The sequence below is a fragment of the Elephas maximus genome, chromosome 10 (genome assembly GCF_024166365.1).
Source record: "Elephas maximus indicus isolate mEleMax1 chromosome 10, mEleMax1 primary haplotype, whole genome shotgun sequence".
Lineage (NCBI taxonomy): Eukaryota > Metazoa > Chordata > Mammalia > Proboscidea > Elephantidae > Elephas > Elephas maximus.
Window position 1 is genome coordinate 35,543,590 of NC_064828.1, and position 23,049 is coordinate 35,566,638.

The 23,049-nt window shown below is 48.7% G+C and overlaps 4 protein-coding genes across 9 annotated transcripts; 1 reads left to right on the forward strand and 3 right to left on the reverse strand.

The window, feature by feature from the left end:
* Nucleotides 1-81: 81 nt before the first annotated feature.
* On the reverse strand, nucleotides 82-5,687 carry TM9SF1 (transmembrane 9 superfamily member 1). 5 transcript variants are annotated; one of them, XM_049897741.1, is made up of 6 exons: nucleotides 5,600-5,687; nucleotides 4,602-4,963; nucleotides 3,194-3,815; nucleotides 2,717-2,902; nucleotides 1,265-1,538; nucleotides 82-707 (listed from the first exon to the last, which is right to left on the reverse strand). In XM_049897741.1, exons 2-6 carry the CDS (start codon nucleotides 4,944-4,946, stop codon nucleotides 314-316), a joined length of 1,821 nt encoding a protein of 606 aa, XP_049753698.1. In that variant the 5' UTR covers nucleotides 4,947-4,963; nucleotides 5,600-5,687; the 3' UTR covers nucleotides 82-313. The 5 variants fall into 5 exon arrangements, with proteins under 5 accessions (XP_049753698.1, XP_049753699.1, XP_049753697.1 ...); XM_049897742.1 differs by having other exon boundaries at nucleotides 4,602-4,978; nucleotides 5,600-5,674; XM_049897740.1 differs by lacking the exon at nucleotides 5,600-5,687 and adding an exon at nucleotides 5,434-5,517.
* Nucleotides 5,688-13,481: 7,794 nt separating this feature from the next.
* TSSK4 (testis specific serine kinase 4) lies at nucleotides 13,482-15,711 on the forward strand. Its single transcript, XM_049897755.1, has 4 exons — nucleotides 13,482-13,706; nucleotides 14,086-14,300; nucleotides 14,693-15,086; nucleotides 15,529-15,711. The coding sequence occupies exons 1-4, from the start codon at nucleotides 13,482-13,484 to the stop codon at nucleotides 15,709-15,711; spliced, it is 1,017 nt and encodes a 338-aa protein (XP_049753712.1).
* CHMP4A (charged multivesicular body protein 4A) lies at nucleotides 14,793-21,177 on the reverse strand. Its single transcript, XM_049897750.1, has 6 exons — nucleotides 20,470-21,177; nucleotides 18,586-18,735; nucleotides 18,322-18,499; nucleotides 17,796-17,910; nucleotides 17,488-17,623; nucleotides 14,793-17,055 (listed from the first exon to the last, which is right to left on the reverse strand). The coding sequence occupies exons 1-6, from the start codon at nucleotides 20,498-20,500 to the stop codon at nucleotides 16,997-16,999; spliced, it is 669 nt and encodes a 222-aa protein (XP_049753707.1). The 5' UTR covers nucleotides 20,501-21,177; the 3' UTR covers nucleotides 14,793-16,996.
* A 64-nt stretch (nucleotides 21,178-21,241) lies between these two features.
* Nucleotides 21,242-22,734, reverse strand: MDP1 (magnesium dependent phosphatase 1). Of its 2 annotated transcripts, XM_049897751.1 has the most exons (6): nucleotides 22,559-22,724; nucleotides 22,381-22,441; nucleotides 22,197-22,307; nucleotides 21,744-21,851; nucleotides 21,562-21,647; nucleotides 21,242-21,389 (listed from the first exon to the last, which is right to left on the reverse strand). In XM_049897751.1, the coding sequence occupies exons 1-6, from the start codon at nucleotides 22,644-22,646 to the stop codon at nucleotides 21,298-21,300; spliced, it is 546 nt and encodes a 181-aa protein (XP_049753708.1). In that variant the 5' UTR covers nucleotides 22,647-22,724; the 3' UTR covers nucleotides 21,242-21,297. The 2 variants fall into 2 exon arrangements, with proteins under 2 accessions (XP_049753708.1, XP_049753709.1); XM_049897752.1 differs by lacking the exon at nucleotides 22,381-22,441 and having other exon boundaries at nucleotides 21,744-21,846; nucleotides 22,559-22,734.
* Nucleotides 22,735-23,049: the final 315 nt, after the last annotated feature.

Consider the following 23,049-nt stretch of genomic DNA (forward strand, 5'->3'; position numbering starts at 1 on the left):
TCGAGCGCCAGTATCCAGACCAAACCCTCCAACTACAGGACCCTTTTTCTTAATAAACTTTATTTCGATATTTATAAAAAGAAAAATTGGGACCAAAACAACTTAAAAAGGCAACTTAAAAAGTCCAAATATATACTCCTCATAATAGAGATTTATAATTTCCAGGCCCTTTCTGGGGAAGGGAAGGCCAGAGGGCAAAGGAGAAGGCAGTGCCATCACAATTCAGTCACTCAATGGGAAGAGAAGCTGGTGGGAGGGATCAACGGGGTATGAAGAAAGGGCTTAAAAGAGCAGTAGCTCTACCGCCCAGAACTCAGTCCATCTTGAGGTTAACATAGATATACCGGATGAACTTTAGGGAAGAAAAAAAAGAGATGGTGCCCAGCATGAGGAAAAAGACGTAACCAGTGAGTAAGGAGTAGCCAAAGAACTCTACTGTCTGCACTGCCCCTGACATGTTGGAGCGACGAGCATAGTAGAAAACCGAGTAGAGGAAGATGAAGAGTCCGGTGGAGCCAACACTCAGCACAGATCGCCACCACCAGCGATAATCCTCTCCGGACAACTGGAAGTAGGTGAGCGCAATGGAGATGCAGGCCCCCACACTCAGCAGGATGGCGAAGACGAAGAAGAGGATGCCATACAGTGTATATTGCTCCCGACCCCAGACTGTGGCAAAGATGTAGTACAACTCCACAGAGATGGCACTGTAGAGAGAAGAAACGATACACCGCATTGAAGGGCTATGCGCTGCCAGCACAGTGGTCTGGCCATAATGCAGCCCCACCCTCCCGTGTTGCCAGGTCACTGTGGAAAGTGGATCTGCTCCCTGTCCCTGATGCCCTGGCTGCTCTTGCTTATAAGTAGCTGCTGTCATTTCAAGAATAGTAGATTGAGAGCAGGGATCTTGTCTTCTTTTCCACTGTATCATCTGCCTCCTACAAAGAGGTACCAGCAAGTTGATTGAGTAATCAATGAATAATGGGCTTTAAGCCCCACATGACGCTTGTAGACACTAAAATCAGAAACCAGGAAGATGGTGAAGGGAGCAATGTCTCTGGAGAGCTTTAAAAGTGATAACACCCACATAACTGATTCAAGTTCAGTCCTTCTTGGGAATAGGAGGAATCATGTAGTGGCTTCTTAATGTTACCGCTGAACCAGACACTATCACTGAATTGGGTTAGGGTACAGGGTGGGTGGGGAAAGGAAAAGTCAAGGTCAGGGACCTGAAAGTGATGGCCATGGAATACAGGAAGGATACCTGAAAGGCAGGAAGCCTCCAACAGTCATGTGGACGAGAGTAGACTTGTACCAGGGCTGGGGTGGGATCTCTCGGGCGATGTTCTTGGTGCGACAAGGTGCATCAAAGGGGCTAGTGTTGTTCTTCCCGAAGATGCCTCCAATGACAGTGAGGGGAAAGCCCACCAGCAGCCAAACCGTCAGAAGCAGCAGGATGGTGGTGGCTGGCAACGCCTGTGTTGAACCATTGGCCCAATGCACCGAGTTCACCACACTCCATGTCACGAAGAAAGGCACTGCAGGGATGTGTCCCCGGAGGGAGGGTCACCACTAGGAGCTGCATCCCTGGTGGCACCCACTCAGATCGGACTGGGAGGAGATGGGGTGAAGCAACCTGCCACTCTAACGACAGACCTGAGCACCTGGACATCCATGCAGAGCCCCCTATCCTCACCTGCACCTGCCCATGTCCCACTCTCCTACCCAGTGTCAAGGATCAAGGTAGCTACTACATAATGATCCAAGAGTGACACAAAACCCACCTGCTCCAAAAAAAAAAAAAAAAAACCCACTGCCATCAGGTTGGAAACCCTGGTAGTGTAGTGGTTAAGTGCTACGGCTGCTAACCAACAGGTCAGCAGTTTGAATCCGCCAGGTGCTCCTTGGAAACTCTATGGGGCAGTTCTACTCTGCCCTATTGGGTCGCTATGAGTTGGAATCCACTCGACGGCAGTGGGCAGTGGCAGGCCATCAAGTTGATTCCAACTTATAGTGATCCTATAGGACAGGGTAGAACTGCCCCATAGAATTTCCAAGGAGCGTCTGGTGGATTCTAACTGCCAGCCTTTTTTGGTTCCCAGCATGAGATATTCTTTTGGATTAAGGCCCTGTTTTCAGAAAGCCCTGGTTCACATATAAATGTGATGGGATATAAATCAGACACTTAGGATTGAGAACAAGACAGGTTCTGAATGCCTTTGAAAGGGAAATCTGGTTTGAAAGGCTGCAGTGGGGTTACCCTCCTACAAAGTTAAAAAAGAGGGGGAGAAGGTATCAAGTTCAAGGGAGTTATTTTAGCATTGTGGTTGAGAATACAGGCTCTGGAGTCAAATTGCCAGGGTCTAAAAATTTTTTTTTTAAAACCTGGTTTTATTATTTTTTAGGAGTATAATCTTGGGCAGCCTAAAGTTCAATTTCCTCATCTGTAAAATGGGGACAGTATTATCTACTTCATACAGTTATTGTGATAAAAAAATGTACAGCACTTAGTACAATGGCTAGATAATTTTAAGGGCTTAATTTTTAATTATTAAAAAAAAAATACATCCTTGTCTTTTGGACAGTTTTCTTATTGTGTTTCTTTTGCCTATCTTCATTCCCTTAAAGCTTCACTCTGACTCTATCTCATGTTCCATAATGTGCTCCAAATTCCTAAGTCCAGGCTGGCCCATCAGCGGGAAAGGGAAGTCCTCACCAGAGAAGAGACTGGTGGTGAGAATGATGTTCCACACCCAACGCTCGCCTCCAATCTGCCGGTAGAAGTGGCTGGACACGTAGCCAGAGATGCAGCAGGTCAGGGCGTACAACAAGATGGCAGCCGAATTAATGGCCCCATGACGATGCACATTGAACATGCCCAGCAGTGCCATGACAATAATGCCTGCAGGGTGGTAGTAGAAAGGCTGTGTTAGGTCTCACCTATCCCTCTTCTAGCACAGGGGAATCAGCCCCCTTTCTCCCAGACCCAGGGCTTCCAGCAAAACAATCTCCCCCAACTCTGTTATCCAGAAAATCCACAATAGAATATACATATCCTCACTGGAGCCACTCCATTCCTCAGGTCTGCCTCTCACCTTGGGTAGAAGACAAGATCCACAGGCCTTTTTTGAACAAGCTACCTACCTAGTTCTACCCCTTGCGAGAAATCCCTGGTTAATTCTTATCACCTCACCAGTGCCAAGGGCCAGGAACTGGGCACCCACGCCAAGCACAGCACAGAGCAGACCACGGTATGGAGGGAAGCGGAAGACATCTGTATGGATAATTTTCCAGCCATTGTCACCCTGGTCAAAGTCATCACCAGAACCTCCAGAGGTTGTCTCCTCATCCAGGTTGTAGCGAGCCAGGTCATTACGAAGCACACGCATGAGAATGACAGCCACAAAACCCACCAGTAAAAACACAAGCACCATGGAGTTGATGATGGACAACCAATGGATTTCCAGTGTCCGAGGAAAGAAACCACCATCATCACCACGGCGCCTGTCACTCCGATGCTCCACTGAAGTCTCTGACCAGTGCACACTGTAAGTGTGGGTGAGACCTAGAAAGTTGTCAGGCTGTAGCCCATCCAAGCTGTGGGGCTTGACGTCCCGCACTGAGACATTGGCAAATATAATTTGATCCCTATGGAATTCTAGGTGGAAGTCCAGATGGGTCCAGAGTCCTATCTTGTGGCTGTGTGGCAGGAAGCCGCTCTCCTCCATGTAGCCCACAAAGCCACGGATTGGCAAGTCGTCTATCACAAATTCAAAGTAGTACAGTTCCTCAATGGCCTGGCGCAGCTGTTCTACCTACAAAGAGTAAGTCAGAAGTCAGTCAGACAAGGCCTCCCCAGGGGTAGGTTTAGAGCAGGGTTTTCCCAGGTGGTTCGGCACTACTGATATTTTGGGCCAGATAATTCTTTGTTGTGGCGGTTATCCAGTCCACTGTAGGATGCAGCATTCCTGGCCTCTTCCCACAAAATGCCAGTAGCACCCTCCAGTGTACAAAGATGCCTCTAAGCATTGCCATATGTCCTTTGGGGGACAAAATTGTTCCCCTTGAGGACCACTGGATCAGGCCCTATCATCTCATACCTGGTCCAGCGTGTTGGAGTTCTCCAAAAAGAGAAGAAGCAAAGTGTAAGAAGATCTGGAGTGAACTAAAGGAAACTGTCCTGAGATAAGATTTATTAAAGAAAAAGCACAGTAGAGGAAGGTTAAGTAGAGAAAAAAAGTAGCCAGTCAAGAACGAGCTGAGAGTTGGGTATGGAAGGAAACAGAATTATGGAGGACTGATAGTTGGGACCTTATTACCAACAGAAAAGCTTGGAGTCAGGAGCCCTGGGCTCTAATATCAGCCCTGCAACTCACTATTCATGTAATCCTGAAAAAGTCACTTCTAAGTTCCCACTCAGTTTCTTTGTCAACTGAACTTGAATAATACTAGAGTGCCCTGCCCGCCACACTCAGGGTTGTAGTTAGAGTCAGGTCAGGTAATTTCCATAAAGGTTATCTGGAAACCATAAATGCACTCTGAAAACCTGTGTGAAACACCTGGGGCGAAGGGCTGAGTGACAGCCATGTGGACAGGCTGACCTGTGCAGAACTGAGCTGCATGTGGCACAGAATCCGCTTCTCCACATTCTCCCGAAAGCGGATCTCATACAAAGACTCGGCCATGCGATCCCCATCCAGCACTTCACCCAGGCTAAGGCTTTTGTGACGAATCTTCTCAGGACAGCACACTGGAAGCTGATAGTAGTGGTAAGTCTCCTGGGGATTATGGTAGGGTCCCACTTTGTTGACATACAAAATGACGGGGTCGCCGGTCTTGTAGTGTGTCACGCCTTCCACCCCTGGCCCACGGCCTGTGCCCAGCAGCAGCAGCAGGACTGGCAACCACCGGCAGTTCCAACTTCGAGGGTGCCCTAGGATTGTCATCCTTAAGGCAGCTGGACCTGTTTGGGGGAGTCCTGCGGTTATGGAAACCGGGAATCAACTCATGACGACCCAGGTCAGGTTCGTCGAATTGACACCTATTGGCTCCACTTCCTCTCATTGGCCTCTGTGACCTTCCCTCCGGAGGCCATATCCCGACACCCCACACCACATCGCGTCTTTCTATCCGCTCCACCCGATGTTCCGTCTTTCTGCGGCCCACCCGCGGGGGTCTAGACCGCGCGCCCCAGCCCGTTCCCATGGCAACGCCACGCAGCCTCGCGCCTCAGGTGCCTGTCCGCCACGGCCCCGGGGTCCTCACCGCTAGGGAAGGGCTGGCCGAGGCGGCGCCAGCGGCCCCGTAGCTGCCTTTGGGCTTCTGCCGGGGTGTCCCCCCGAGCGGTGCGGTAGCTGTGGGCCGGAGAGGACCTGACCACCGACCTCCACAGGGTTGCCTGCTGTTGTGCCTGATGGCGGGGGCTGTGGCTACCTCACAAGAGACGCCAAACTCAGCTTGGCCAAGGGCTCTCCAATGAAGCTTTCTACGGCCGGAGACCCGGCCCAGCTCTGGGGGCCCCGCAAACCTCGGCTAGCCCGGCCCCGGCGGGGAGTCCTCCCGGCGCTCAGAAGAACAGCACAGGACACGTCAGTCTTACCACTTCCGCCCTCATCGGCGGGGCCTCAGCCGGGCGGAAAGCTCCTTTCCCGGAGCCTAACTCGGCCGTTGGAACCTTACGCGGCCGGTGTCCGGGGGAGGGGTCCGAGTCGGGAGCGCCCGCCTTCTGGCCTAAAAGCGGTGCCAGTCGCGCACGCCCAGCGACGGCTTGGGAGACGGAGGACGGGCGGGTGGCTGGTCCCGCACCTAGTGCGTGCCCAGAGCGTCTGCCGGCAGAACCTGTGGGACTCGCCGCAGGTCGCGGAGGCCGAACCCTGAGAGGCGGTCCATGGCCCCCAACCCGGGCCGGGGTGAGCTTGGGGCGTCGCTCTGCAAGGATCCTGGAGTCTGAGCCTCGCCTCACACCACTCCCACCCGTCATGGGTGTCCCCAGCCGAAAATAAATAAAAGTATTTTCCCGGAGCTGTACTGGAGGCCTCCCATTCCCTACCGTGACCATTCCGTGCCCGACGATAAGCGAGCCTGGGCCTGATCTGGTGCTGAGGCACGCAGAGAGACAGGGTTTCTGCCCCGTAATCCCGTGAGTTGGGCAGCCTGACAGAGTAATTGCAAATTGGAGGTAAAGGACCTTGCCGTCCATTTGTATCTTTCAGAGCTTTTGTTATTTACGTGTATGTGTTTGAGCGTCTCACTTTTGTACTGCAGAGTATATTGAAAAAATTTATCCTTGTTTGTCTTAGCTAATTTAAGGAGGATCTGCCATCAGGGACGGAGTTCCTCTGGAGATCAGACCCAGAGGCAGTGACTTGCCTGTGGCCACCTGGGAGCAAAGTGTAAAGAAGCCGACTTAAGCTTTCCTCTTTCCAAGGGAAGGAGCCCTGGTGGCGCAGTGGTTAAGCGCTGCGTTGCTAACCAAAAGGTGGGCGGATTGCTGGAGAAAGATGTGGCAGTCTGCTTCCATAAAGATTTACACTTTTGGAAACCCCATAGGGAAGTCCTACTTTGTCCTATAGTGTTGGAACTGACTCTGTGGCAGCGGGTTTGGTTTTGGGTTTCTCCCCAAGGGAAGAAGTACAGTGCAAAACCACAGGAGGCTTCTGGCCTAAAAAGTCCTTCATTTCTACCCACTTCTGTGGTTCTTGCCCTTTCTGACCCAGCCCTTCTCCCTGCAGACATAGATGAGGTTGCAGGAAGTAGGGGGTTGAGTTTTTTAGCCAATCAATTAATTTTGCAATTAGAAAAGTAACTTAGAGGGGCTTTGGAATCATGTTGAACTGACAATCACTTGGTCCCTAAAGCCAGAAACTTGGGTCTCTTTCTTAGCACCTACCCTTCAAATCAATGCCAGCAAGCTTCCATTCACTTATTTCTTGAATATCTTCCAAATGTTTGGCCTCCACTGCTCACTTGGTTCAGGCCCCATCCAAAACCCAAAAACCAAACCCAGTGCCGTCGAGTCGATTGTGACTCGTAGCGATCCTATAGGACAGAGTAGAACTGCCCCACAGCGTTTCCAAAGAGCGCCTGGCGGATTTAACTGCTGTAGCACTTAACCACTACGCCAGGGTTTCCAGGCCCCATCCACTCTGCCATAAATTACTGTGACAGCTACTTTGTTAAGTCTTCTGCTCGCTTCTCCCTTGTGTCCATTTTCCATACTGCTGCTAGATACACTGATTTATTTAAATCTTAAAAGTTTCCTATTGCATGCAACAGTTGTTCTCAAACGGTGGTATGCCTGAGATTCAGCTAGAAGTTTATTTAAAACAAAAATACCTAGGTTCTACCAAGTCAGAATCTCAGAAGAGGAGGTGCCTGGGCATCAGTATTTTTTTTTTAACAAGCTCTGATTTTGATGCACACCAAAAGTTAAGACCATGAGTAGATAGGATAAAGTCAAAATAGCTTGGCATATGAAGTCTGTCACACCAGAATCCTAATTCTCCAGGTACGTTCTCCTGGAACCCTGTCTTGTATTCAAATTGAAATCTTAAAGTTCCCTGAATGTCACGTTCTCTCAAGCCTGTAAGCCTCATATTGTTCCTTCTGCCCAGACTGTCAAATCCATTCCGACTCATAGTGACCCTATAGGACAGAGTAGAACTGCCCCATAGAGTTTCCAAGGGGTGCCTGGTGGATTTGAACTGCCAACTTTTTGGTTAGCAGCCAAGCTCTTAACAACTATGGCACCAATGCCTTCCGGGGAGAATGTAATTTATCCATCTTGTATCTTCAGGGCCTAGCAGTGTTTTGTATATAGGAGCAGCTTAATACATATTCCTCGAATGAGCTGGTTTTACATATATACACACACATCCTGTACATGACAGAAGAGAGTTGCTACCAAGGTACCAATCTGCAAGTAGGGCCAGCTTGTAGGAGCACAAAACTAGCAGAACTGACTGGGCCTCCTTGCCACGGTGTGCCCTGGACAACTGCCCATCTTGCTAGATTGAGGAAGTAGATCTTGTTTCCAACACTAGGACTTTGAAACCATGCTGTCAGTAGGGTCAGACTGGCAGTAAATAAGGATTTGCTAGTAGTCTGTGGTACAGATCTGTTTTTGGAGTTGTTTTGTTTTGTGGGCAGGTGATGGTGGATGCATTTGAATTAGGATGTGGGCGAAGAGTGTTAAATATACCATGGACTGCCAGAAGAGCAGACAAATCTGTCTTGGAAGAAGTATAGCTAGAGTGCTCCTTAGAAGCAAGGATGATGAGGCTTTGTCTCACGTACTTCAGACATGTTATCAGGCGGGACCAGTCCCTGGAGAAGGACATCATGCTTGGTAAAGTAGAAGGTCGTTGAAAAAGAGGAAGACCCTCAATGAGATGGATTTACACAGTGGCTGTAACAGTGGGCTCAAACATATCAACGTTTGGGAGGACGGCACAGGACCGGGCAGTGTTTCGTTCTATTGTATGTAGGGTTGCTATGAGTCACAACCAACTTGTAGGCACCTAACAACATCAACAACAATGGTGGATGTGCATATAAGTGTTGGATTCTTCCCCTTGTTCTTTCCTCTGTCCACCAAAAAAAAAGTATCAAATTCCCTCTCTGTCTTTCTCACTTTGCTATTTCCACTAAACTTGTTCTTCATTTCACTGAGACCTGCAGCTTCTCTTCTCCTTGGCCTTTTTCTAGCTTGTTTTCCCTTATCTATGCAGTTTTTTTTTTTTTTTTGCAGTTTAGATTCCATATTCCTTTGTTTCGACCATGTTTTTGTCTGTGTTCTTGATGCCTCTCTTCTATTCTTTCATTGCAGCTGTCAAGCAAAATCCTAATCTTGGGTCACTTCAGCTGTCAATATTCAAGCAACTATAACCCAGATGCTAAAAGAATCTCAATACTATGCTGATACATATCTAGAAGTTGTTCCCTTCAACCTCAGTTGGGTCCTCAATGCTGCCCAGTGATCTTGCTTTTTCAAAATCAGCTCTCTTCCTTCTCCACAACTTCACAACCTCTGCCTGCACCTTCTGGCAGTCAGCCTCCCCTTATAGCCTAGTAGGAGATGCAAGCAAGAAAAGCAATTACGGACACTGCGTTAGGTGCTGTAACAAAGTATTGGGGCTTGGGAGCACCCAGGAGGGAAGAACATTTAACTTGGGCTTGAGCAATGTAAAAATGACATGGTGTGGGGACATCATCTGGCCTTCTCGTCTAACTTCACAAAGGGGAAGGAGACTCATCACATCAACAGCCCAAGGCTGATTCCTATGAGACAGGGGTCAGACGTACCTCCTCTCTTCAATCTCTTTACCCATTCTGAAACCAGCCATCCCCCCCATAGCACTCTCTACTTCTCTGCTGGGTTTGATAATTCATTGCAATGGCCTGACAAAACTCAGACAATACTCACGGGTTTATGAGGGAAGTACCAGGTTATAATTCAGGTTCAGGAATGACTCGGGATACAGTTCTTTGGTCAGGACAGCTTCCCAGCCGTGCTCCTCAGCCTCTCAGCCTGGCCTTTGCCATGCTTGGGCAAGTGTTAGAAAGCTCTTTAGCTCCACTGATAAGTGTCCACAGGTACCCCTACACTGCCAGCAAGCCTCCTGGCCAAAGGCACTCAGCTGTTTTTGTGGGCTGGGCAGCTTACTGCACTGCTGCTGGTTCTCTGCCACACTTGCTGCTGCTTCTCACTGTCTTGTGCTGTCTCCAGTGTTACAGTTCTGTCTCCTGGGTCTAGGAGGATGGTAGTCAGTCGTCCCCCCCCCCCCCCGCCCCGGCCCGCCCTCTTTCTGCCTCTGGGATGGCTCATTTTAAGCCTAGCGGGATGGCAAAGCTGACCAACCCCCTCATTAGGGTTCCATACACCTTATCTGCATGGTTCTACCCACACAAGGGTGCCATGCACATTATTTGCAAGCTGTCCAATTTCCTTGGTGGACCACAAGCACCTTATTTGCACCTACCCAATCATTTGATGGGAGTTACAAGACCATAGCAAGGAAGGCCATATAAAAGTGATCTACCACACCACAAGCAATCAGTAAAGCTTCCTTGAGACAACTGCTAAGTCCTGAAGGATGAGTAGGAGTGTGCCAGGAGAACAGAGGGGCTAAAATGAAGGGAACAAAGAAGGAAAAGCAATTCAGTTTGGCTGCAGCATTGTGTGTGTTAAAACATAAAATTGGAGAGGTAAGTATGGTCAGATCTTGGCCATATCCAAGAAAATTCGGACTTGATCCTGAAAAGAATGGAGAGACAACTGAATTGCTTTAAATGGGAATAAAATCAGGTTTATTCTTTGGAATTCAGGGTGAATAGACTGGAGAGGATCAGGAGACTTGCTAGAGCATTAGAAATGATGGAGGCTTGAACCAAGGTAGTGGCAGTGGGCTTGCACAGCCATGAATGTATTCTTTTTTTTTTCTTTAATAATTTTTATTGTGCTTTAAGTTTACAAATCGTCAGTCTGTCACATATAAGCTTATACACACCTTACTCCATACTCCCACTTACTCTCCTCCTACTGAGTCAGCCCGCTCCCTCCTTCCAGTCTCTCCTTTCGTGAAGGTTTTGCCAGTTTCTAAGCCTCTCTACCCTCCCATCTCCCCTCCAGACAGGAGATGCCAACACAATCTCAAGTGTCCACCTGATACAAATAGCTCACTCTTCATCAGCATCTCTCTCCAACCCATTGTCCAGTCCGTTCCATGTCTGATGAGTTGTCTTTGGGAATGGTTCCTGTCCTCGGCCAACAGAAGGTTTGGGGACCATGACCGCCGGGATTCCTTTAGTCTCAGTCAGACCATTAAGTCTGGTCTTTTTATGAGAATTTGGGGTCTGCATCCCACTAATCTCCTGCTCCCTCAGGGGTTCTCTGTTGTGCTCCCTGTCAGGGCAGTCATCGGTTGTGGCCAGGTGCCAACTAGTTCTTCTGGTCTCAGAATGATGTAAGTCTCTGGTTCATGTGGCCCTTTCTGTCTCTCGGGCTCACAGTTATCCTGTGACCTCAGTGTTCTTCATTCTCCTTTGATCCAGGTGGGTTGAGACCAATTAATGCATCTTAGATGGCCGCTTGTTAGCATTTAAGACCCCAGACGCCACACTTCAAAGTGGGGTGCAGAATGTTTTCATAATAGAATTATTTTGGAAATTGACTTAGAAGCCCCCTTAAGCCATAGTCCCCAAACCCCCGCCCTTGCTCCGCTGACCTTCATTCAGTTTATCCAGGAAACTTCTTTGCTTTTGGTCCAGTCCAGTTGAGCTGACTTTCCGTGTATTGAGTATTCTTCCCTTCACCTAAAGTAGTTCTTATCTACTAACTAATCAGTAAATAACCCTCTCCCTCCCTCCTTCCCTCCCCTCCTCGTAACCACAAAAGTGTGTTCTTCTCAGTTTATACTATTTCTCAAGATCTTATAATAGTGGTCTTATACAATATTTGTCCTTTTGCCTCTGACTAATTTCACTCAGCATAATGCCTTCCAGGTTCCTCCATGTTATGAAATGTTTCACAGATTCGTCACTGTTCTTTATCGATGCGTAGTATTCCATTGTGTGAATATACCATAATTTATTTAACCATTCCTCTATTGATGGACACCTTGGTTGCTTCCATGTTTTTGCTATTGTAAACAGAGCTGCAATAAACACGGGTGTGCATTTATCTGTTCGTGTAAAGGCTCTTATTTCTCTAGGGTATATGCCGAGGAGTGGGATTTCTGGGTTGTATGGTAGTTCTAACTTTTTAAGAAAAGGCCAGATAGATTTCCAAAGTGGTTGTACCATTTGACATTCCCACCAGCAGTGTATAAGAGTTCCAATCTCTCCGCAGCCTCTCCAACATTTATTATTTTGTGTTTTTTGGATTAATGCCAGCCTTGTTGGAGTGAGATGGAATCTCATCGTAGTTTTAATTTCCATTTCTCTAATGGCTAATGATCGAAAGGATTTTCTCATGTATCTGTTAGCTACCTGAATATCTTCTTTAGTGAAGCGCGTGTTCATATCCTTTGCCCACTTCTTGATTGGGTTGTTTGTCTTTTTGTGGTTGAGTTTTAACAGAATCATATAGATTTTAGAGATCAGGTGCTGGTCGGAGATGTCATAGCTGAAAATTTTTTCCCAATCTGTAGGTGGTCTTTTTACTCTTTTGGTGAAGTCTTTAGATGAGCATAGGTGTTTGATTTTTAGGAGCTCCCAGTTATCTGGTTTCTCTTCGTCATTTTTGGTAATGTTTTGTATTCTGTTTATGCCTTGTATTAGGGTTCCTAACGTTGTCCCTATTTTTTCTTCCATGATCTTTATCGTTTTAGTCTTTACCTTTAGGTCTTTGATCCACTTGGAGTTAGTTTTTTGTGCATGGTGTGAGGTATGGGTCCTGTTTCATTCATGAATGTATTCTTAAAGAGATAATTGGGAGATAGAAGAGACAGGATTGGGTGACAGATTGGATGTGGAGGCCGAGGCAAAGGGAAGGGTCTGAGATGACACTCCAATGTCTTAATCAGGGACAACTAAATTACAGAAAGGAGAAGTCTGGGGGAAGAAAATAAGTTCAGTTTTGGACAGGATGAGTTTAAGGTGCCTGGGGGAGACATGTCCACATGATGTCCAGTGAGCTTTGGATGCTGGATCTGGAACTCTACAGATATGTGGGACAGAGATGGAGATTGGGAACAGTCAGCATAAAAGCAGTCATAAAAGCCTTGGGGTGAGTGTGTTCCTTAAGGGAGATTTGAATTTCTGAGAAAAGAAGGTCTGTGATAGGACCCTCAGGGATATAACTAAGGGCTGGATGGTGGAAGATGAGCCTCCTGTGAAAACAGAAATGACCAGAGGGATGGGAGAAAAACGAAAGAATTCAGGGTCATGGGAGTCAAGATAGAATGCATTTCAAGGTTAGAGTCCTTAGAACAGGCTTCCATCAGACCTTGAAATTCTCTATAACACACTCACGCTAGATTATAAACTCTAGGAGCATAGGGTCTCTATTAGCTTGATTAGTTATTTTATCCCAGTACTCCACACACTGCCTGGCACATAGTAGGTGTTCAATGAACATACGAATGAAGGGTCTTGATCTATGGGGGAAGTCTCACCAGATGATGGAATGTGCCTCCAGGAATGAACATGTTCCATACTGCACTTCATTCTCATGCTTTGTTACCAATGGTGACTAGAAGGTGAATTGTGATGTGTGGAATGTGGGACCTTGGGGAATTCTGTAACCAGGAGGAGGAAATAACAACAGCCAACAGAGAGAAAAAGAACCCCTTTCTTTCTCCCTCCAAGTTCCTAGTGGAGAGCTGAGCCCAGCATTCCAGGCTTGGGTGACTTCATAAGTAAAGATTTAGAGATCTGCTTCACTTTGGGTGCCCTAGCCCTCAGCAGCTCAAGGTGTAGGCCTCTGAGCAGACAGGAGGCTTCCAGGTGGCAAAGCTCCCTTTCTCAACAAGTCCAACACCATGGGGAAGGGAGACACTCTGGAGGGCCCACCACCCACCACAGCCTACCGCTCTGTCATGGAGGAGTATGGTTATGAGGTGGGCAAGGTCATTGGCAATGGCTCCTATGGAACGGTGTATGAGGCTTACTACACAAAACAGAAGGTCATGGTGGCTGTCAAAATCATCTCAAAGAAGAAGGCCTCTGAAGACTATCTTAACAAGTTCCTGCCCCGTGAGATACAGGTCAGAAAGGGGGCTGGAAGAGGGAACTGGAGCTGGGTACCAAGCTGCTTAAGGCTTCTCTCAGAAGGGATATGGCTAGGAGAGAGTGGGGCCAGAAATCCCCAAACCAGAACTGACCATCTCACTATGCAGCTAGGAAAATTCCTTGATGTGAAAATTTGGCATCTTTCCCACCCACCCATTCACCTCCAGCCCCTCAAATAGTAAAACTGCAAAACACAGGGTTTGCCTACAGGCCACCAGGCACTTGTCTACCAGTTCTCTTGGGTTCACAAAATTCTCTTCCAAAGTTCTAAGTCGCAGTGGGAGGGTAGAAAAGGGCTGGGAGTGCGGCCAATTCTCCCTTCCCAGGATTGATGGAGCCCTCTTCCTGGTTCAGATAATGAAGGTCCTACGGCACAAGAACCTCATCAACTTCTACCAGGCCATCGAGACCACATCCCGAGTGTACATCATTCTGGAGCTGGCTCAGGGTGGTGACGTCCTTGAGTGGATCCAACGCTATGGGGCCTGCTCTGAGCCCCTTGCTGGCAAATGGTTCTCCCAGGTGACCCTGGGCATCGCCTACTTACACAGCAAGGGCATCGTGCACCGGTGAGGGCGCTGCCACCCAGACCTGGGGCCTTTGTGGAGTTTCAAGGGGGTTTTATGCACATCTTCCATTTTCTGGCCTCTTTTTCCCCCCCTTGACCTCCCTCCTCAATACCTAAGCCCATTCATCCACTCTATTTTTGTCATCTGGTCAAAAACATTAAGTACCCACTGGGTGCAGAATCCTGTATGAAATACAATGGTGAGCGCCCAGTGGTCCTCTGGGACTATGTTTCTCTCCCTCCCTTTCTCCTTTGGGCTCTGCTTACAACTCCAGGGCTCTCTTTTCTCTCTACCTCGTACTCTCATAATGGTGTCTCCCTCCCATTTTGCCTTTCCTCATCTCTAACCTCTGACCCTTCAGCTCCAGGTCTAATACTAAGCCCTCTCCCCAGCCTGACGCCCAGCCTTTCTGCTGCTGGTAGGGACTTAAAGTTGGAGAACCTGTTGCTGGACAAGCGGGAGAATGTGAAGATATCGGACTTTGGCTTCGCCAAGATGGTGATTCCTAACCAGCCTGTGCGTAGTAGCCCTTCTTATCGCAACATGAACTGCTTTGCCCACCTCAGCCAGACCTACTGTGGCAGCTTTGCTTATGCCTGCCCGGAGATCTTGCTAGGCCTGCCCTACAACCCTTTCCTGTCTGACACCTGGAGCATGGGTGTCATCCTCTACACCCTAGTGGTTGCCCGTCTGCCTTTTGATGACACCAATCTCAAGAAGCTGCTGAGAGAGACTCAGAAGGAGGTCACTTTCCCATCTAACTACACCATCTCCCAGGAGTGCAAGGTGCTGGCTCCCTCAGGAGGGCTGAGGCCTCACGGATGACCCACAGGGAGGGTGAAAACCCAACCTAGGGCTCACAACCTGGGAGATGGCTCTTCCCACACCAGATCCATCTCATACTCTAGTCCCTGCCTGTGATAGTTGGGAGGGCTTACGGGTCAATCACTGAGCTCCAAATCTTAGATGTGGGTAGCTGGTTCCAGCCTCTATCTTTTTAGGGCTGAAGGGGATTATATAAGGGACACCTCCATGGAACTCTTCCCTTCCCTTCCAGGGTGTTAAATGCACAGAATCCTGGCTCTCCAGGATGAAATCAGGATCATATTCCCTTCCACCAGAATGGTGTGATGGGCTGTCCTGCTTCTTTCTCAGGTCCAGCTACTCATTGCCTGTGTGGCACAATGGGGGGCAAGCTCAGCCAAGACCTCTTTCTCCCCTGCCCTAGAACCTGATCCTACAGATGCTACGCCAAGCTACCAAGCGTGCCACCATCCTGGACATCATCAAGGATCCCTGGGTACTCAAATTCCAGCCTGAGCAACCTACCCATGAGATCAGGTTGCTTGAGACCATGTGCCAGCCTCCCAGTACCACTAATCGCCACCAATCTTTGGAAATCAAGACCTGAGAATGGCTGAGGGAGGGGGATGAGAGAGGAGCAGAGTAGGAGGGCCTGGGGCTAAAATCTTTTGTAAGAAAAATAAATTTAATCCTGATTTAGTTTCATCAGCTGGGGTCAATGACATTCTTTCTTCAGGGGAATCTTAGCAGTAAACATTGCTGAGAGTAAGAGGTAGATTTCTGGCCAGAGCCTGTAACCAGTAATCTTGACACCTTTATACGGACACTGTAATTCACAATGTGGCTCATGTGGGGGAAGGGGATGGTGTGCTCAGATTAACACCCACTTTGGGGAAGCTTCGTTATTCTGGCTAAGTACAGGCTCATTAGTTTACATTTCTGTGCTCTCTAAAGGTTCAAGTAGTGGGACAAAGGCCCCAGCTGCTCTGCTTTGGCCATGGCTCTGCCTCTATAGTCCATAGGAATAGCTTCCCCCTCCGCCCCACTTTTTAAAGAAATGGGTATTACTGTGTGCAAAGTGCCTTGGTTCCTTCTCCCTCCAAATGCCACCTTACCTAGTACTGAAACAATCCCAGTGAGCTAGGGCCCCTCACACTATTATTATTCAAAGACACAGAAAAAGCAGAGTTCAAACCAAGCTTTCTAGTGGTGAAAGTTATTAACCCTAGGCTCTAAATAAAGGAAAGCCACTTGCCCCTTCCATCTCTGTACTCTCCTTTCATGACAAATGTGTTTTGCAAAAGGAAAAAGGATGGTAAATCATGGGCCATGTTAGCAGAGGCATGACTGGGGGAAAGAGATGAAAAAAGATTTAAAGAAGGATCCACATGGTTCTAAGATAACAGGTGGCAGTAGTCTCAGCCTCAGCACTAGGCAACTCTAGGACAAACCAATTTGAAAGATCAAACAGTGTCTGCCTGGAACAAAGGAGGTTAAGAAACTGGGAAAACCCATTTATTTGTTCTATGTTTCAACTCCCCTTCATTACTCCCACTATTAATTGCTTGAAACAAGGCTCCAAGGACTAGGGAAAAGTTTCAGCTGTAGACAAGGCAGTATAGACGCCGAGGTTCCGTTTGCCCAGTTTTATTGGGAGCAAGGGCACTGTAACCATTATGAAGGAGAACGTAGCCCAGCAGCTCCCCCCACACCAAGATTCATCTTCAGAGTTGAGCCAGGAATGGGAGGGCAGCAGACGCCTTTCTCAGGTAGGGTCACACTACCATCCTCAGCAGGACCTCCTAAAAAGGCTACGCACCTTTAGCTCAGCACTTGGCACTTAAGGAAAAGAGACCAATGAAGGTGGTGTTAGGAAGATAAATCCAGACTCATCAGGATATCCACTCTGTCAACTGCTTTAGTGCTTCTTCATCTTCATCTGCTTTGGGAGCTTTGGGGACAAAGACGCCCAGGGAAAGAAAGAAGAACTGTTAAGACTGGAGCCACCTCCAACCATCTCCTACTATACCACTCAGAGCCTGCTGAATTATGTCTCCTCAGCAAAGAACCTAAAGGTGCGGTGCTTCTACTTGCTGGGCTGCTGCTAATTCCCATAGAACTTTTATGCAAATTAGAAAAAAACGCCTTTCTCCTAGCATTTGCAGCCTAAAGCAGCATGCACAGCTTGGTGAGTGAAGCACATCATTCCCCAGTGTGTCCTCATTCCCTTCAGCTAGACACCCTTGCGCAGTCAACAACCTGTACAACTGTAGCAGCAGCCTTCTCTGCCTGGCTCCTTTGAGGCAAGACAGATGTGGAACAATCTTTCCTGCATCTCTCCCACCCTCTCAAGTCCTCCAGACCACAGAGCAGCCCCGGGTACCTGGCCCTGCAGGCAGATGTGTAGAGGGTATGCTGGGCAATTCGACTGGGGGTTCTTCCTCCTTGTCGCCCACATGTAGCAACTCCCGGGACAATTCTTCCTGCTCCAGCTCCTCTAGCTCCTCCAACAGTTCATCCTGGGTATAGGTTGACAAGACTGTTCAATATGAAGGAAGGAAACTTCTACTTCCAAAAACATACCACTTCTAGACTTATCCCCCAAAACTGTGCCCAAGAGCTTCTATTGGGCATTCTGCTGGGTGGTCCCAGGCTTTCTCTGATATTCCTTGACCCCTCATCCCCAGTCACCTCATCCACATCATCTCCAAAGCCCACGGCCCGAGAAATCGCATCTGAGATCTGCTGGGCCACCTCCTGTTGTTCTGTGATGTCAGCCATCAGTTCATCCACCTTGTCGATGTCCCTGAGAACAAGATACACAGCCAAGAAAGCAGGCAACAACCCCTGACTTTCTCATTTCACATGAATGAAGCCCTCTTGACTGTGGTCTTAGACTGGTAAGCCCATGACTACCAGACAGAAGAGATCCTTGGAAAATTATAGAGATATGTCTGGGTTGAGAAATTGTTAAGAGCCCACATTGGGGAGAATATGTTGCACTCCTTTCCCTGAAGGATCTTTAAGAATCAGAGAAATAATCTTTCCTCCCTTGAATGCCTCAGCCAGCAAGGAAGGAAAAAGGCATAGACTCTAGCTATCATAAGCATCTATACTTGTAAATTCACATTCTGAGAGGCGCCTTGAGGTTCAAGGTGTGATACCAAGCCACTCTCCCCAGAGCCTGTGGCCCTTCCTCCCCTCCCCCCGTACCCACATGTCCTGGTAGGCCTTCTTCATGCCTTGGGCAGCAAACTCCATGGCACGAAGCACTTCTGTGTTGGTGGTGGCATTCTCAATGGCTTCACGCTGAAACTCCAGGGTCGATAATGTCCCATCGGTTTGTGCCAGCTGCTGTTCCAATCTTTTCTTCCTCCGCAAAGCCTGCAGGGCAGCTGTCCCATCCCGCACCCTAAGCATCGGAGCCAGAAGCACCTGCTTCCCACCTGAGCCCTCCCCATCTGCTCCTTCCCCACATTACCTCTCTTATTCTTGGTCCCATGCTTCTTGGCCATCTGAAGCTCCTGTTGAATCTTGTGTTCCAGAAACTCCTGTTTCTTGATCAGTATCTTCTCTGTCTCCTTTAGTTTCTGTATTGCCTCTTCAGGGGTTGGCTCCTTCTCCTTCTTCCCTAAAGATTCCAATGGAGTAGGCCCATATTGTGTGAAGGAAAAACATTAGCCACCAATCACTGAGTGCTCAGTATGTGCTAGGCACTGTCCTGGCACTTTACTGTGTGATTGTCTATCCCTAAATGACTCCCTACAATGAATGTACTATCCTCACTTTGTGAATGTAAAAACAGGCTCAAAGATGTTAAAATTTTTTGTCCAAAATCACAACTAGCAAGAGACTGAGCAGGAATCGAAACAGGGCAGTATGATGTCACAAGCCAGGATTCTTTTTGCTGATCCAAGCTGCCTTTCAAATCATTTCCTGTCACTTAAAAAAAAAATTCTCCTATTTTACTTTTGTTGTTGTTGAGAGTATACACAAAACACACCAATAATTTCTACACGTACACTTCAGCGATAGTGATTACATTCTTCAAGCTGTGCAACCATTCACACTCTCCTTTTCTCAATTGTTCCTCCCCCACTAATATAAACTCACTGCCCCCTAAGGTTCCTATCTACTCTTTCAAGTTGCTGTTGTCAGTTTGATCCCATATGGAGTGTTCTTTTTAGAATCATTGTTCACTTGCTGCCCTAGGAGATGATCAAAGTCCTGACTGCACAGGATCAAATGAAAGAACTACAGGGAACTAAAGGAAAAAAATCTGATTTTGACTTTCTCCTTCATCTTCTACACTTCTAAGAATTTTTCCCCCCAATATAAAACGTCTCTTCCTGCTTAAAATCTTTCCACACTGTCCACTGCCTACGGGACACAACCCAAAACTTTCTAGCAGGATGTACAAGGTCCACACTTTCCTCTACCTTCCCCTTCTTCTTGATCACATACACTCACTCACCCAGCAGCCAGAAGTCTCTTCCCTGAACAGACCACATACTTCTCCTCCCTCTGGCTTTGTGTACACTACTCCTGCTTCCTGAAATACCTCAGCTCCCTACCTGACAAGCTCCTAACTTTCTGGGAACTCTTCTGGATCACTCCCTCCAATGCCTACTTCTACGCTCCCTGGTGCTTTACCAACATCGCCACCAGTGAGTTGCTACCAGTACCAGTTGCCATGGAGCAGATTCCGACTCATGGCGACCCCCTGTAGCAGAGTAGAACCGCGCTCCATAGGGTTTTCAATAGCTGGTTTTTCAGAAGCAGATTGCCAGGCCTTTTTTCAGAGGTGCTTCTGAGTGGCCTGGAACCTCCAACCTTTCTGTTAGCAGCCGAGCATGTTAAAGGTTTGCTCCACCTGACAGACTCCTGAGTTGCCATGCTACACTGTAAATACCTGTCTGTACTTGTCTTCCCTCATCAGACATGAGCTTCAAGAAGGCAGTCTTTCTTATTCACCTCAGATTTGCCCAGCACAATGCCTGGCTCAGTCAGCATCAGCGTTTTGGAAAGGACTGGATTCCACAGGTGGAAACTACACTCCCCCAAGCCATACATTAGGAGCCAGTACAACTACCATGACCTCGACTCACATCCCCTCCCTGACCCGGAGCTCTTCCCTCAGACAGCGGGGAAGGAAGGCAGAGGAGAGCAATGGTCCCTCTGGCACCGGAGATGGGCCTAGCACCGCCATCGGCCGGGGCTGCTCGGTTTCTTCCCCTGCCCAGGGCCGAGCGCGGTACTGGTCCCGCAGCCCGCGCACGCCTCCCCGTATGGCCGAGTCCTGCCACGGTTCCCCTCCCCAGCCCCCACCAACACCTTCCAGCACATTCCTCTCTCCCGGCCTCACCCTTCCCGAAGAGTCGACTGAGACCACTCATCGCCACTCTCGCCTCGATCCCACGGTGTCTTCCACACTTCCGCCTTGCTCAATTGGAGGGCGAAGCCTCATCACTCAGCGACAGCCGTGGCCAATCACTCCTAAGTGCACCGCGGCGACATCACCACCAGACGCAAATAGGACCACTTGCACCACGTGACCCAAGCCATCAGCTCCAAATTGACGTGCTCTTCTTAAAGCAGCCGCTTTATTTTCAACTCTAAAAGGGCTCCTGTCCCACCCAACGACAGAATATTTGTTTCCTGGAAGGAATGTGCATGATAATGGTACCCCAGGGTAGGGGGCCAGCGGAAGAGTTCTTCACGGCCTTTACCCTTGGCAGAGCTGAGGAAAGGGGGAGAGGGAGGGAGTGCAGGGCCTGATGCAGTCTAACGCTTCACACCCTGGTTTTGGCACATCAGGATAGCCAACCCCAGTCCACACACTTGTTGTTAGTTGCTGTTGAGTCAATCCCGACTCATGGTGACCCCATATGTGCAGAGTAGAACTGCTCCATAGGGTTTCAAGGCTGTGACATTTTGGAAGCACATCACCGGGCCTATCCTCCCAGGCACCTCTGGGTGGGTTTGAACTGCCAACCTTTTGGCTAGTAGTTGGGTGCTTAACCGTTTGCACCGCCCAGAGACTCCATTCACACACTAGAAAAACAGAAACAACCCACACCGTGGGTAGGATCTCTTCTGTCACACACAAATACACTTTAATAATTTACAAATGCACCTCAAAATGCCTTCCCCTTTTTATGCCTCAAACGAGACTCATCCACAGGGTTGGACCTCAAGGCCCAACTTGGGCCTTTGCAAATGTCTCTAACCCTTGAGTTAGGGTTTGAAGATTCATTCCATTCTGGACATGAACACAGGTAACACCTAAAAGGAAAAGAAGTCACATTTCAGCGGGCCTCAGGGCTCTTCATTATTACTTTCACCTTTTGTGGGTATCACCTGTCATGCAGACTGTCCACCCTGTACACATCTACCTAACCCCTCTTTGGGAACCTTCCTCCTCACTTCCCAAATGGCTATCCTCATCACTCAGTACCCAGCTTGCTGACGTCTACAATATTCCGCTTCTCATCATCAAAGAAGATCATCTGGGAGAAAGGAACTCCAGTCTTCTGTTGCAACCTATGCAAGACAGGGCAGGGGTAACCAAGCTGGCATCTTGGTTCCCCAGCCTTTCTGGTATTCTTTCTCCCTGCCCCTGCCCTTCTCTCTGTGTACCTCTTAAAGTGTGTGACCTTGCTGCCTGGATAGATTTCCCGATGAACAAAGTATCTGACTAGGTCAAAGAGTTCCAGCAGTTGGTTGGCCCCTTCAATCTCACCTGTCCTGCAAAAAATGTAATAGATGGGATCAAGAGAGTGAAGGGCCAGGGCTGCAAATGAAGTTAAGTACAATTGTGGGAAATCAAATTGCTGTTTTTCCAGGATGGGTAGGAAACTTCGGCCCTTTTTCAACTCCATATTCCTCCAGTTTCACACAGCAGACACTCAGGCAATATTCAATATATATAAGTCACACGGGAAGGTATGATTAGTGAAAAAAAAAAAAAAACGCAAATGCTTGCAAATTTGCACCTCCTAAATTTTTGCAGCCAAAGATTACACAACAAGTCTCCCCAAGCATGCATCCCTCAGCACTAGACTGACAGTTTCTGTTGGTCGCTCTTCTTACCGAGAAGCGGCCGCGACGGGCACCCCCAGGCCCTGCAGTCGTCCCAGGACCTCGGGCACATCTGGGTAAAGCCGGACGGTCCGACTCCGGCTATCTCGTACAGTTCCATCACTGCAGAGGGCGAGAGTGAGTTCAGCTCTGGGCCGGCCCCTCCCGGTCCCTGTCCTCCCTAGCCCTGCCTCACCGGCTCCTGTGGAAAGGGGGGTCTACATGCGTGTCTACCCAGAAAGGCCAGAGCGTGTAATCTGCGAGAGAAAGGAGGGAGAAGGTTCAGCCTTGAAGGGCTCAGGGTTTCGGGAGAGGTACAACTGGGATGTGGAGAGGGAGTGCATCCTACGAAACTCTCCCCACCCGACTCTCACCCAGGTCAAAGACTGCGAGCTTTGGAAGCCGCGCCATGTCGGGCTCCGGAGGCTGCGTGCACGGAGGCGGAGCTTTCCCCAGAGCCATAGAGTGCCCGGCAACGCTCCAGCTGGAAAGAGGCCGCCTCGCTTGGATATGGAGAAACGGCGACTAGAGCGCCACCACACCCGGATGAAGCCGTCGGCCTGGTAACCGCGCAAGAGCGCCTCCTGACCGTGGAGGATGGGAAGGACTGCAGCAAAATACCAAGGACACCGTCCACAGAACAGTACGGTAGTTCTTTCTCCAAAAGGCTAGCCACAGAGGTTTTCTTCCCTGACTGCTCCATACCAGTCAGCCTCGCTAGATTCTACTGTAGAAGTCAGGCAAGGGAAGCAAGCCCTTTCTTCCACCACTTGCATTTTATCCTACCAACTGAGAACTGAGTGAGCCATCACAGCTAGCCACTCCTACCGCCTTTCTCCGTATGAGGGTCTCGATACTTGTAGAG